Genomic DNA, 15,857 nt, shown 5'->3' with positions numbered 1-15,857 from the left:
AAAGGGCGGAACTGACGTCATCACGCCAATGAGGTGCTCTTATGGATCCAGTGACGTCAACGGAGCCGCGTGCGGAGCCGTGCTTCTGTGACGTCGTCCTCGTCAGCGTGGAGAGCTACAAAAGTTTCCGAATGTTGCTGGCGCAGGGGATATTCACAAGATGAGGAATCCACTGGCAGATACTGTATCCACTAGAAAAAGCGTTACCAAAGGTAAGTAACTTGTTCTTCTTGATCGAAGTGCCCGTCGCCAAGAAATGTTTCGCAGACTACTCACCGGACATTTTCGGTCGACAGGAGGAGGAAAAAGAGGCGGCATTGGCAGCCCAAGAGGAATCCTTATCCATCCATGATTACGGTTCTGGTTCGCGCAAGGAAGAAGATGCAGACAGTCTCAAGTCAGCCCGAAAACATCTGACCGTGAGTATAACTGCCCCCGATCCAAAGAAAAAAAAAATTGGCTTTGTCCGTAAAAACTGCACATGGTCTGCCACTGCAAAGAAGCCATGGCGCGCACCAACATACAGACTCGGAAGCCTCGGAACCAAAGTTTTGGCCTACAGCAGGGGCCTCCAACTCTTCAAAGTCTCATTTGGCTGTGCCTTACTGAACATCTACTTTGGTTCCGAAAGACAATGGCCTCAGTGCTTTGGGTCCTAGCACACAGGCACCAAAACCGAAACATTCTTCGGCTCTGAAATGTTACACCTTTGGACCAAAAACTCTACCCGAACCAATCCTCAATGTTCTGCAGGAAAGGCTCTATCCGAGGCAAAAAACTTCGCAGATTCAACCCGGAACTAAAAGGATAGTTTGTCAGCCTGCAAAGACACAATCCTCTAAAAGACAGCTAGTTTTCGAAGAGGCTATAGAAATTACTGTACAGCCTCTCAAAATGGACGTTGCTACTAGCCCTTTACACGGTTCTCTGACCATAATTTCAGAAATGGGGGTTTCCACAAATAGACCTGTTTGTGATCGCAGAAAATGTCAAATGCTCAGACTTCGCATCAAGGTTCCTACACCCCCTATCCAAGGGCAATGCTCTATGTATGAATTGGTCAGGGATATTTGCCTACGCTTTTCCACCTCTCCCACTACTTCCGATAATGGTGAGACAGCTCAGACAGACCTCCCTCACCTTAGTGTGCTCATAGCTCCAACTTGGGCTAGTCAACCATGGTTTACCACACTACTGCAACTCTCCCTAGTCCCATACAAGAAGCTTCCCCTTAGTGTGGACCTTCTCACACAAAACCATGGCGAAATAAGACCTCCCAATATGGCTCCTGAAGTCCTAGATTTTGGGTATTTAAACTTACCACAACAATACATGAATATTATTAAGCAAGCTCATAAGCCTACAAATAAGACAATACTGTAATGCCAAATGGAAACGATTTGTCCTATACTGTTAGCTTCAAAATTACAAGCAAAAATAAAAAAATAAAAATCTTGTTTGCTGCACCTTCAAACCACTGGTCTAGCCTACACTTCAATACATTTAGACTTTGCTGCCATTGCAGCATGCTTCAGAATAGACAACATTCATCGTTGTTCAAAATATCGGTTATTAAAGCATTTATAGAATAACTTAAAAGAATCATTCCCCAAAGACTTCCACCTGCACCAACATGGAATATAAACCTTGTACTAACAAGGCTCATGGGGCTTCTGTTTGAGACCCAATATTCTTGCCAAATACCAAGCACCAAAAAATGTATCTTGGAACATTGCCTTTTTAATCGCTGTCGCTTCACTTAGATGTGTCAGTGAGCTCCAGGCACTAACCTTGGAAGAACCATTCTTCCACCTTCACAGAGACAAAGTAGTGCTCAGAACAAACCCAAGGTTCCTTCCTAAAGTAGTTTCACCTTTTCACATTAATCAAGTAAGTTAACTGTTTTCTTCCCACAACCTGACTGTCGTAGAAAGAGCTCTATATACTTTAGATGTTAAAGGAGCTTTGATGTATTATATAGACAGAACAAAAACTTTTAGAAAGACTAAGCAATTATTCATTGCTTTTTCACCTCCTCACATTAAAATTGATATTTGCAAAAGTGGGATTTCAAGTTGGATAGTAAAATGCATCCAGACTTGCTATACTAAAGCTAAAAGACTTTTACCTGTTTCCCCTAAAGCTCACTCAACTTGTAAATAGGGGGTTCTATGGCTTTTTAGGGAACATTCCTATTGCTGACATTTGCAAAGCAGCAACATGGTCCACGCCAAACACCTTTACCAAACATTTCTGTTTGGATGTATTAGCACGCCAACAATCCAATGTGGGCCAAGCAGTACTATGGACTGTCTTTTAAACAACTGCAACACCCACAGACTAGCCACCGCTTAGGGAGAGGGGCTGCTTTACAGTCTGTGCACAGCATGTGTATCTACAGCACACATGCCTCAAGCGAATTTTGTTACTTACTCTGTAAGCATCTGTTCTTGGCATGTAGTGCTATAGATTCACATGCGCCCTCCCTCCTCCAGTAAGCCTGTGTTGGTCACAGTTTATTTACATGAATTCACATTATTCGCATGGACATCATATTACTGATACTTACTACAACTCCATTCTCAACCACCTGTGGCAAACCAGATTAACAATGGAGTCAATGTCCATGCTTGGTGTCACCAACAGGAGGAATCACAGAAACTTGTGACTTGAAAAAACTTGTAATCATCTAAGCCCAACACTAGATGGCGGACTTATGAACATCATGTGAATCTATAGCACTACATGCGAAGAACAGATGCTTACAGGGTAAATAACGTAATCCTTCTCCTCGTGTCATCCAACGGGACATCTTGGAAGTTGGTGACCCCGAGAGTAGAGAAGTAATATAAACCATTCTCTCAGGACCCAACTTACTCAAAATGCAGATGTATTACCAGAGTAACTTGTCACCACCACTTGTGAGAGAGAGAAAGAACAGTCCACATTCCATCTTGTGACCCGGATATGTGTATGCGGTAAGTAAAAAGATGAAATGATGGCAGCTAGAACTTAATGGAGATTATGAGCAAGAATGCAATTTTCAGTAAGTATGGACACCTGCATTAGGACAAGATTGAGGTATTTCTTCAGTGTCTACTAGATGTATACAATAAGCGGGTCAAGACTGTAGAACTGGAACTACAGGAAGAAGGTATACAGTAAGGACTATAGTACAGGAACAGTCACTGTAGCAAACTCTACAGGTCAGCCTCCTGAGAAGGGTAGGAAATGTTGTATGCAGTTGTTAAAAAGATGATAGGGCAGTTACAATTGAGTGAAAGATTACAAACTCTAATGAACTTCTCGTTAGTACTGACACCAGCAGTTGGGCAAGATTGAGGAATTGCTTCAGCCTTTTCCAGATGTATAAAAAAAAGGAGGCCGAGACTGTTGCACAGGAAGGGAAGTTTACAGCGAACATGTGCCTAGAATTCTCTACTTTACAGGGGCATGCAAGGTGGAGACTATCCGCCTGAAGCCTGAGCTACAAGTCAGTATCTTTAAAACCCACTTTCACTGTTGAAAATGTGCTTGGCAGGGTAGTTGAAGACTCTTGAAGAAATGAAAAATACAAATGTCACTGCATGAACTGTAGAGGCGCTGCAGTCTAGAGGGGAAGCACTCAATAGTAGTAACCATTTCAAAGAGGGCAAGCCACAGGATGTCAGCAGGGAACAGCACATTGTCCGTAGGTAGGCCAGAAAGGACTGTCTTTCGAGGCAGTGGAAGAATCAATGGCCTGGCCCCTACAGTTTCTGATATTCCAATAAATGGCGTTAACCAAGAGGTTGCTGATAATAAGTCACTGGTTGGGGGCAGGCTGGGAAATGTTCTGCAGGAAGAAACAGCCAATGGATTCTAAATATCATACATTATGGATCCTGCATAAAACTGGAAAGCACATCTCCTAATCTACCACCAATGAGCCAGTGATACAAAAAGGACTGCAAGGGGGCGTGGCTAACCGCTGAAGGGAATGGCTGCTCGGTAGCTTTGCTCCGGAGCGCCACTCCCAAAATATCCGTGTAACTTGGGGTCCGCTGCTCCGATCCTTGACCCGAGGAGCTCCTGAGTGTGCCGCTGCGTACAGCTAGGTGTGGACCGAGTTTGGGGCAGATCGGTGGCAAATTCTGGAGAGCGCTCCACGCACCGGAGTACGACGGGAGGCCCTGCCGGCAGAAGTGAAGCCGAGAGGCGGTGGCGTGCTACACCAGTCCGCGGTCGTGGCCTGCCTGACAAGGGTTGAGAAGTATTGCCGGTGAGTGACCGTCGGCGAGGAAGTGTCCTGCTGTGCAGCGGACGAGCGTGGAAAAGCCTAACCAAGGGCACGGTGAGAGCAGGGCCGGGTCGCTGGGCCGTAGGAACCCGATGTGAGTACAAGTGCCGGCTCCAACACGGCGGATGTGCTCGTGATTGGGGGTGGTCCTGTGGCTTTAGCGCTCGTCTTTACTTTGATCCCACCGGCTGCCCAACTGACTGCTGTGCTTTCCTGGGCTTTGTAGCGATAATTGGTAGCCCTCTACAAGTCCTGTGCATATCATGGCCTATGAGCCGCCCCAGCTGTAGCCCGGTGTGCCCGGAGTGGGCACCACTGACCAACTCGTTCCTGCCAGAGTACTGGGGCCTGGTAGTATTTAACGGCGGGACCCCCTGATATGGATAGCGTCTGAAGCCGGCAGGATAGTATACTGAAGCATCTGCATGCTGCTGGAAGGACAGCTGCGCTTGGTCACCTTTGTTCCCAAAGAGTGTGGTGGAGTGAGAGTGTCCCTGAGGGGTTGCCCGGCTTCCTGATTTTTCCGCATAATGGCCTAGTCTACATGAGGTGCACTGTGAGGGATGGCGTCTGCTGAATCTTGATTGCCAGCCAAAGACTCAGTCCGTGCGGCTTCCATCGAGACGGTGTGCACGCAGTGAGTCCAACCGTAAGTCCTGCAAGCGGGGTGCCCCACGCAAAAACCAACAGGCCGAGTGGACGACTCCACTGCAGGCGACGGGGAGTAGCGGTCGCACCCCAACTTCGGGTGGTACCACCGAGATGGATACATCATGGCATCTGGCCGTAATAACCGGACAACGATGCAAACTAAACTGGAGAAATTTGCATGGCAAAAGCAACAGAGCGAGGACCGAGTGGAGACGACGGCACTGAGCGGTGCCATGGAACCTACGAACAAGGATATCCTCGAGGCAATCACGGCGATAAGGACCTCCCTCGAGGTGAGGATCGACACAGTGGCAACAGACGTGGCGCTGATCCGGGAAGATATGAAGAAAATGGCGGAGCGCCTGGGAACAGTAGAGAGCACCACCAAGGAGCTTGTCACTGATACCACCCTTCTTAAGCGTGGGGTAATCGAGTTGCGCTCTTCACATGAGGCAATGGCTCTGCAGCTGGATGATTATGAAGGGAGAATGCGGCGCAACAACATCCGCATTCTGGGTGTGCCGGAATGCGCAGAGGGGCAGGCCGCTGATCTCTTCGTCGAGGAACTTGTTCTTAAACATTTGCAACCATGTGGACTCTCCAAATGCTTTTCGATCGAAAGGGCTCATCGTGTGCCGGGAGGCCGGCCGAAGCCGGGTGCGCCTCCGATGCCGCTCTTGGCCCGGGTGTTCAATTTCCGAGACCGTGATGTCATTCTCCAGACGGCGAGAGCGGCCCCCCCCACTTACCTTCGAGAACAGTAAGATCATGTTCTTTCCGGACTTTACTCTGAGAGTGCAGAAACAACGTCGCAGCTTCCTGGAGGTGAAGAGGGCCCTCCGAGGCCAAGAGGTCGAATATGCCATGATGTTCCCTGCCAAGCTGAGGGTGGACGCTAATGGTAAATCATGTTTTTTTTACTTGACCGGAGGACGCCTGGGACTGGTTGGAAGGCTGGCACACAGTCGAAACGAAGTCTAAAAAAGGATCCTCAGCTGCTGATGAAGCTGTGGACTGGCGCCAGCAGAGGCGTTCTCCTCCGCACTCGGAGTTTGGTAAGACTGTGTTGTATGACTCCTGGACTCTGGACACCCTCTAGAGTGACTAAGTGCTTGCACGAGGTTTATTCCTCCTGTGTGCTGGCATACTGTCTTACGGTTTGGTTGATGGGGCTTGGGAGGATCCCGATGTATATGTATGGCATTGAGCCGGAGTTTACGGTAGTGGCCCAGTGCCTAAATGGGCCATTTATGGTTTTGGCTTATAAGCCGTTTTTCAATTTCAGTTGTTCTACTGTTGCTATTCCTATTGATGGGGCCGCGGACATACCCGTGATGGCTCTAAGACACCACTAGATAATAGTTGGGTGCCGCACTGGACCACTGGGTTCTGCTTTACCTCAGGGGGTCCGGGGGGTAGGAGGAGGTCGGTCTGAGTGGGATACCTTGGGATGTTTAAGTATATGTGGATTGGGAGTGGGGTAGCTCACGTTCCCTGAAGCTGTTTATGGGTGGGCGACAGGCACTCTGCATGTTGGGGGTGGCGGGCAGTTCTAGTCCCGTTGTGCAGGGAGGGGTAGAGACTCTAACGGGAGGGGTTAGTGTGAGTTTGATTTGTTGGGGGGTTTGGGGTTTCTGTTTTTTTGCAGCAGGTAAAAATGACAAATGTTATATGTACATCTTATTTGGCAGAAAAATCCAAGCTACAGACAATATGTTTCAATGCATTGTAATGCATAGTGGCTGGCTGGGGGTCGCTCCGGAGGGTGCCTCTGGGGGAACAGGATGTGACGGACTATCCGTGGTGAACATTGTCCTAATGCTTCATGCTAACGGTAATGGGTCAAGGAATTAAACTGTCCACCTGGAACGTCAATGGGTTGGGGGACAAAATTAAAAGAGGCATTGTTTTGCAGTATATCTATCGCCAGGAAATTGATATAGTACTGCTTCAAGAAACTCACCTGATAGGAAATTCGTGCATGGCCCTGAATAGAAATGGTAACACATTCGGGCTTCACTACAGGATCAAGAGGGGTGGGAGTTCTCCTACGTAAAGGCTGCCCATACGTGATACAGAACACCTGGACAGATCCACAGGGCAGGTATGCAGCATGTACTGGTATGTGGGAGGGCAGAGTCCTTAATGTTCTCTCAGTATGTGCCCCGCCTGGTTTACAACGCCTAACATTAAAGGATGTGGGGGCGCTATTGTTGGACTTGCCCGTGGGATCATTGGTAATGGGAGGTGACTTTAATTTGACGATTGACGGCCTACTAGACCGATGCCCGCCCAGACGTGACCCGTCACAAAGCTCACAACTCTGTGATTTTACTAATGCATTAGGGATGGTAGACATATGGCAATGGTCGCACCCCCAAAACACACATTTTACGTTTCAATCAGGGGTCCATGGCAGTCAATCACGAATTGACTATCTGTTCACTCATGCCCAAGACATACATGATTTTACTGACTCTGCTTGCTTGGCGCGAGGAATCTCGGATCACTCCCCCGTCTGACAGTCCTTGGTGCCCAACGTGCTAGACAACCTGGCCCAATCATGATACAGCCATGGGCACTAAGGATCCCACACATTAGAGAGAACCTGCGACAAGACACAGATTTTTATTTTGAAGAAAACACGGGATCGGTATAGTCGGCAGTGACACTATGGGGTGCATATGGGGCTGTGATCAAGGGGAGGGCGTTATCTCTGATGGTGGGCCCCAGAACCAAGCGTAACCGGAGGGTGGTAGAACTGGAAATGGATATCCTGCTACTGGAAGAGGCCATCTCTCAGTCCCCAGATCCTGACACTCCGCACCGTCTCAATATTAAAAGACAGGACTATAGGCAGCTGCTCCTGGAAGACGCCACTATGCGTTCCCTGGCTACTCATCACCGGATATATGAACAGGGTGAGCGTACAGGTAAACTACTGGCATGGCTGGAACGCAAGGAACAGTCAGCGAGATGGGTTCGAGCAGTGAAGGGGCCCGACAACGAATCGATCACGGACCCTCAAGGCATAGCTGACACCTTTGCGGCTCATTATGAGAAGGTATAGGGAATTCCGCAAGACACATAAGCCTCGATGGCAGCGGATCTCCTAGCCACTATAGAGGTAACATGTATCCCCCTGCAGGGTAGAGAGGCACTGGATGCGGACATATCTGCAACTGAAATACAGAAGGCAATTCAAGATGTTCGAGCCAGCAGGGCTATGGGTCCTAACTGACTTCCTATCGAACTTCTCAAACCCATGGCAGTAAAGTTAGCGCCCCACTTGCTCAATCCATATGATGAAAGCTATGAGTCTGGGATTCTTCCGGCTGATATCCGCACGGCCACCATTGTGGTTATTCACAAACCAGGTAAACCGGCGGAAGATTGCACATCGTACCGGCCCATATCTCTGATCACGGTGGAAGCCAAAATTCTGGCCAAGCTGTTTGCTAATCGATTGCTCCCCTATCTTAGTGATCTGGTTCATCCGGACCAGTCGGGATTCATGCCAGGTTGGAATAAGGCACGAAATCTGTGTCGTGTACACGGCGTGCTGGAGAGAAGAGATACCCTAGAGGAAGAAGGGATTTTGTTGTCACTTGATGCCACGATGGCATTTGACACTATTGCTTGGGAGTATCTATTTGCTGTTCTGGCCCGTATGGGATTTGGACCCAGGCTGATCGGGTGGATCAGACTATTATATACATAACCCACAGCGTACGTCTTGGTGAACAATCATCGCTCCATCTCTTTTCCACTCTGTCGTGGCACTAGGCAGGTTGCCCACTGTGACCGCTCCTTTTTGTCATGGCACTGGAGCCACTAGCAGTTTGGATTAGGGGAGGACATCAGAGGCCTCAAATGGACGAGAGACCATGAAGACCGCATATCGCTCTATGCGGATGATATCTTGCTCTACCTTGCCTCCCCTGCGCGCTCGTTACGTCGGGTGTTACACATTTTTCATATATTTGGGGCGCACTCAGGGTAGCAGATAAATTGGTCCAAATCCCAGATGTATGCACTCTGGGGGGACGATCCGAAAAGTCCTCGAGGGTATGACATTCCAGTTGCAACTCAGGGTTTCCGATATTTGGGCATTTTTATAACACCTGATGCTGCACTATTTTTCGAACGTAATCTTCTAGGGCCTCTACAGCGGTTTAGGTCGGACGTCACACATTGGCGGGCACTGCCCCTTACTCTCTCGGGACGTGCGTCTCTATTTAAAATGCTCGCCCTGCCACACTTTCTCTATACCCTACAAAATGCTCCCAGTCCAGTTCCTAATTCTTATTTTTTGCAGATAGAAGCGGCAGTGCGGGAATTGTTGTGGGAGAACCTACCGCCCCGGATTGCTATCAATATGGTATGGTACGACGGAGGTATAGGGCTGCCAGACATGCGCCTCTACTATCAGCCATCACAATTGATAGCTGTTAGAAATGGGATCTCTGGTTGGCTAAGGCTTGCGCCAAAGCCAGGCAGAGACCACCACTCTAGTCAGGGCAAGGGAGTTACACGCCAAAGATAACCCCTGCTCACCCCCTTGGTAGCTTGGCACGAGCAGCTAGGCTTATCCCGGTGGCGATGTGTAAAGCATTTGTGCAACACACACAGCAACAACATACTAGGCACACCACAAAAGGAACTCCACACAAGGTTATATATAAAAATAGCCTCTGTATTATCATAACACATTAGAATGGTAATCACACAATATACACTATGCCGACTGGCACTGGGAAATATTTACAGGGGATTATTTACACATGACAGAGCCACGTGGGCCACTGTCAGAATCATCACTTGGTAAAAATAGTAAAGTAAGAACCTCTCAGAAACGTAGACCACAACCAGTAATCACTGGAAAACACTATACTCGGCATCATCCTGTAACATAAATCATATCATGCCCAGTATCACATCAGGTGAGAAATATATTCTGCGCCAACCTCATAAGCCTAAACATAGTAGACCCTAATCTCCTAAACCTAACTCGCATTAGGAGATAACCTAACTAACATAAACCACAGTAGGGAATAACTCACACCTAAACCACAGTAGATAATAAACTAAAACATAACACAGTATGCAAAACCTCATAATCATAAAATCACATCTAGAAGTATAAATCACGGTGCATAAAACATACTATATAAATTACATTTCCTAGCCCCCTATAAATCACATTAGGGCCTGGCGCCCTACAAACCTAATAGTCCCCCTGGCCAACTGGCCATCTCAAAAAGGGGCTCAAATGTCCTATGTCCCAAGAGTCAGGGCGTGCTGCCAAAGCAGCGAAAGTCAAGGGTGCGCAATCTGCGCAGGCCTAAATGTAGCAGCTGGCACTAAGTGCTGCGCAGCTGTGAATGTCAGGGGCAATGGAGTGCATCTCACTTCTAACTTCAAACATGCCCCCAAGGAATGAATAACCTAAACGGTACAGCTGCCCACTACTAGCTGATCAAATAAGGGCCTGGGCTCTCACTGGGCGCTTGGGACAACTAGGCCCATCTTGCACTAACAGCCCGCACTGGTGCGGCGCAGCTGGAAATGGGGAAAAGGGGCCCTGGCACATCTGTGCCCCAGGGGCCCCATTTGGGTGCTTTTAAATAATTGGGCCCCAACATTGGAGCCACTCGGGGCTCTAGAACAATTAGGCCACGTCGTTGGAGCCACCTAGGCTCTGTAAATAAAACACGCCAAACGTTGGAGCCACACTCACCTGAGCTCTTCTCTGGTGGTACTGCTCGGCAGGACTGCTACGTGGCGGGGGCCGGCACCGACAGTGTGCCGCGGGCTCCCTCCGCCTCAATCCCAACCTTCTGATGAAACCGGCACCACTTCTCCGAGGAGTCCGTGAGGCTCCCCCTGCTTGCTCCGTCACCCGGTCCCTCCATGGGGACACGGGACTTGGCAGGGGAGGCTCCAGACGACTTCCTTAGGCTGCCGGGGCGTGCGCGGGACTTCCTTCGCAAAACCGGAAGTCCAGCCCGCCGCCAGGCACATTGTTGCCTGACTTCCGCTTTGCCGCGACTCGGGCCGCAGTGGTGATTTCTTCTCGGCGGCAAGAGGGGTAGGCTCCCTCGAGAATTAAAAGACAAAGCAGGGTGGGCTCCTGCTATAAAAATATAAAAATAAGTGGCCATGTGGGGTGGGCACCCATAATTAAATCAAAATCAGCGGGGTGGGCACCCGCATCGAAGTAACAGCATCAGCACTACAAAAAGCGGGGTGGGCACCCGCAACAGGCCAAAATGCGGGGGAATCCCTATGCTGGGGATTCCCTCAAAGAAGGGATCGTATTGCTCCTCCTCTGCTGCAGGGAGCACAGCGCTATGGGAAGCGCTTTTAGGAAATAAAAGTAAAGCGCTCACAGGGCACTAGGGGCCAAAGCAGAAAGCCTTTTAAGATTAAAGAAAAAGCAAAAGGTCCAAAAAGTCCTTGAGGCATCCAGGGGCAAAGCAGGGCCCAGGGAGGCAAGCCCTCCCCCCTGGGCCCCAGTAGCAGCACGCCCCAGCAGGAACAGCAACCAAGAACTGAACAATTTCATGGGGTCACAGCCCCTATATTTATACCAGTAAATCCCTTTGTGTAAGAGTGCAGGGCATGGGAGAACCAGATGCAACTGGTTCAGGGGAGCTTTGGAGCACTTGGTTTTGCTCAGCTCCTCTCTCCTTTGTCAGGTGGGGGCTCAGGGATCAGACGCACCTCAGGGGTCGGAGCCAGCATTGTGGAGAGAAGGCATAGCCCTATTCAGGTCCCAGGTGCAACTCCTCCCTCCTATCTGCATGCAGAACTCTCTATTCACCACTGGGCTAACTCACCCTGGCTCCTGGAATTCCCCAGCCCTCTCAGCTCCTGTCAATCACAAGCCAGACATGCAATTCACATCATGCAGGCAGACACATAGGACACAGAAATGCCAACTTCTAAAAGTGGCATTTCTAACATAACCACAATAAATCTGCGCACACTATTGCGCAGCATTTATTCACACGATTTCAGGCATACCAGAGTTGACCTCACAGCTCCTCTCATAACAGGAATTACCACTGACACACACTGATCAGGGCATCCCCATGCATTCCTATGGGAGGCCAGGCCAACCTTCCAAATGTACCACAGAGAGCGCACACACTTTACACTACGCCACAGTGCTAAAGTGCGCAGAGGCCTAAAATCACTACCACCATGTCAGAGCTTAAGGCAAAAAGTTCAGGGGTGAACCTGCCAAAGAGGGCCAAGTCCAACAATAGCCATTAACAGATGGGTGTTTGGTCCACACGACGACCCTAGTGTTCGCACGGACCATTGGCTAAGGGGGGCTACAATAGGGCATTGGGCATTGTATACGAACCATCGGAAGCTACGCCTGACTGGCCCCACGGCACGTACGGTGGAAGTGTGGCTGGGATGGCAGGAACGTCTGACGAAGGCTACGCCCTTATGGAAACCGGACATTCAGCACCTGTTCAGGGTTTGATAAATGGGACATGATCGGAATTTCTACCGAGGGGGACATCTGGGTGAAGGGGAAGATGGCAACGTTCGCGGACCTCCAAATCAAGTACCAATTAGCATCGACGGAGGCTTTTCGGTATCTCCAGATTAGCCATACCATTGATTCGGCCCTCCCGAAAGATGCACCCCTTTTGGATTCCTCGCCGCTAGAGGACTGGCTATTGCTGGACCCCATGGGCTGTAAGGCGATTTCCCTCGCGTATAAGAAACTGATCAACAACTGGACCGACCCCATGCTGAAACTACTGTCGAGCTGGGAGACTGACCCAGGGGAGTTGGCCGATGAGGATTGGAGGGAGGCACTGGCCTCCCCCCGAGAGGTGGCGATTCCGATGCGACTTCGGCTGGTCCAGCTCAAGATACTCCAGAGGGTATACTATGACGCCACATTGTTATTTAGGTTGGGCAGGAGACCTGATCCACTCTCCGGCGCTGTACTCAAACCGGCACATTCACACACATCTTTTGGTACTGTCCTCACATACAACAATATTGGAAAGACGTCACCCGACAACTAGCCAGGGCCTGTGACAAACCCATACAACCATCTCCCACACTTTGTCTCCTTAATATCTGGGAGGCAACTGACCTCTCGCAGGCGGACAGTCGTGGGCCACAATGGGCTGGATGATAGCAAAACTAAATATAGCTCAGAAATGGGGGGTGGACACTACACCACACGTACGCGACTGGGCAAAAGACATGGACTATGCCATGATTGCGTAAAAAACAGTGTATAAGGGTAGAGGGTGCCTGCGAAAATGGGACAGTAAGTGGGGAAAATGGAACAAATATAGGGGTGAGAACTGTATGTCTCCTACGGTGGAACTGCGGAGAGAGAGACAATCATTGTTAGGGAGGGAGGCGGATTCGTTGATGGCCCCCGCTCCGGGCAGCCGGGGATAATATGCAATTGCATATGGACCAGTAGCGGGTTTTCTTGCTATTTTGACCCGAGCACGCAGCTGTAACCATATTAAGACTGTAATGCTGTAGCAGATAGTAGTCTTACTATGCTCCTGATTGTTTGAAGGTTGTGATACAATGCTGATTCCTTATGTTGCTCTGCCAAAGATGTCTGTATAATGTCTTTTAATGCTGCAATTTGTTCTCAAAGAAAAACAGTTAAAAAAAAAAAAAGGACTGCAAAGTCGGCCTGCAAGAAGTGGAAGAATGTCTAATGAAACGGGCATGAAAAAAGTTACCAAAGGAGGAATGCAACACAGACATTTAATTGAATTCCTTGTGCCCAATACTAGTGCCCTCATATCTGTTTTAGATCTAAGAATCTTAAACAGATTTGTCAGATCGCTAATGTTCATGATTACAACCCTACAAGAGGTTATTCTGATTCTCGGAGGAGACTACCTGGCAACAATAGACCTTAAAGATGGCTACTTCTGTTTGATACCGAACAAAGAGCACTGAAAATACCTCAGGTTTCTGCTGGGTAAGATCCATTATCAATTCAGAATTCTGCTTTTTTGGGATGAAGTCTGCACCAGTGGAATCCCAAAATGCTTGGTAGTGGTTGATACTAAATGATTAATGTGTCCTCATATTGAGAATACAGGCTGAAAAAAGGTAAATCATTCTAACAATGTCAGAACAGTATAAAATGGACTAGTGTCACCTTAGTATCCTGGGATCCGAAAACATCTTCTCCCAGCCTGCGCAGTAGAAAGTAGTCATGGGGGAGCATATGGACATGCTCAGAGCATGGCCTTTTCATTCGAAAGAGAGTTCTGGCATTTAAAGGGACAGGTTTGCCTCTGCCTTACAACGCAGTTTCTGACAGTGACGGTCATGAACATGTTGGGCATTATGACAACACACATCCCTCCGAAACTATTACCAAGGATCCACTTAAGACTGATACCAACGGTGGCTTTGAAGACCAGAAAATTCACAGGTCCAGTCCCCCCCCCCGGTGACTCACTAGACATAGTCGCACACAGTGTGGGGTATACACATGGGAAAACTCAAATTCAGAGAGAAGTTGCCGCAAGGAGGCAGTCAAACATATCAGTGTTTTAGAACTAAAGACTGTTTATGGCTCTTATGCCTTACACACACACAGATGTATGCAAGTAGATAACAACACATCAGTGTATTTACACCTATGGCAAATTCGCATGAAGGAATAACGCAAGCTCAAAGAATACAAATTTCAAAGATCCCAGAACTGCTAACAATGCAACAGGGAAAGGTTTAACATCTAGACCCAGCCGGTAAAAAACTGTTGGGGTTCCTCACGAGGATATAGAATTTGGCCACTTGCATTTATCTAGAGAATTTGTGGAGGTGATCCAAGAGGCAAAAAGGCCAACTTACCGTAAGTGCTTGTTTTGTGGTGTGGACAACATCAGATCCAGGAGGACCTAATGAATTAAACTTTTACTGTCACACGCCTAATGTGGTTGCTAAAATATAAGCTGTCATATGCTCCTTTGAGTTCATCTATCAGCTATAGAAGCATACACATTGAGCAATACAGGCAAGATCGCTTTCCACCTCAGCAAACACAGGAGAACAAAGTTGTGCCCTCTCTCAAAGCTCGGGAAATGTGAGCAAGGGCTAATAGGAATCAAATTGTTATGGTAGTGGTCCACCTACAAGGAGAACAAAACACAGGTAGAGAGGCTAAGCAGGCACAAAGGAGTATCGCATGAATGGAAGTTCTATCCGATTCTATCCTAGCTGTGATTTTCCAAGGCACTCTTTTATACAAAGGGCACACTGATGCTAACGGCAAAGCCTAGTGAACGAGATGCTGTATACTAATTGAGTGCCATATTAATTATCAACTAGTTATATCTTTAATCCTTTCCTGAATAACAGCAACCCATCCTCAGATGCAAAATCAGAGTATAACACAATTTTGGGGTCACCACTGAAAAACCGTGACCTCCACTTCTGGCTTACTTGATCCTTGGGTAAGCTAGAGCCCTTGAGTGGATTTCAACTCGGTTTGTATGGTTTAGTCATACAGTCTAAAAGATGTAGGGTTTGTACCATACATTAGTTTGTGGCAAATACATAGTGTTTTTAAATGTTATCCTGTTTTCCTTTTGTAGCCAATGCAGTTGTTTCAGATAGTCCGACATGGGGTACCATCTAGAAAATCCTAATAATGTTCTAGTTGGGTTTTAAATCAGTTGTAGTTGATGATGGTTTTATTTAGGTTACACCAGTTATAGCTCATTGCAATAATCTAGCCGTAGCTCGCACCACAGGAAAACAGCAATCTGGGAGAAACTGTGTTAAAATCTTCCTTAATACTTTTAAATGGAAAAAACAGGTCTTCTTTAAATTTCCAATTTGTACAGAGCAGTCCAGTTTGTTATCTAAGATCATCCCTAAATTGCGCATCTTATCCGCTGGTATG

The 15,857-nt window shown here is 48.1% G+C and overlaps 1 protein-coding gene across 4 annotated transcripts in view; it reads left to right on the top strand.

The window, feature by feature from the left end:
* The window catches only part of AGGF1 (angiogenic factor with G-patch and FHA domains 1), a 499,672-nt gene that overhangs the window by 272,835 nt on the left and 210,980 nt on the right, over nt 1–15,857 (top strand). For 2 of the 4 annotated variants that reach the window (XM_085632275.1, XM_085632274.1), the window contains exon 10: nt 297–419. The exons of the other annotated variants lie outside the window; for them this stretch is intronic. In XM_085632275.1, the coding sequence (XP_085488401.1) occupies nt 297–419 (123 nt within the window). The remainder of the gene's footprint in view (nt 1–296; nt 420–15,857) is intronic. 4 annotated transcript variants of the gene reach the window in all.

The sequence above is a fragment of the Triturus cristatus genome, chromosome 2_1, assembly GCF_964204655.1.
Source record: "Triturus cristatus chromosome 2_1, aTriCri1.1, whole genome shotgun sequence".
Classification (NCBI taxonomy): domain Eukaryota; kingdom Metazoa; phylum Chordata; class Amphibia; order Caudata; family Salamandridae; genus Triturus; species Triturus cristatus.
Note: the sequence above shows the minus strand (reverse complement) of the source record. Positions and strands in the feature narration are given on the sequence as shown.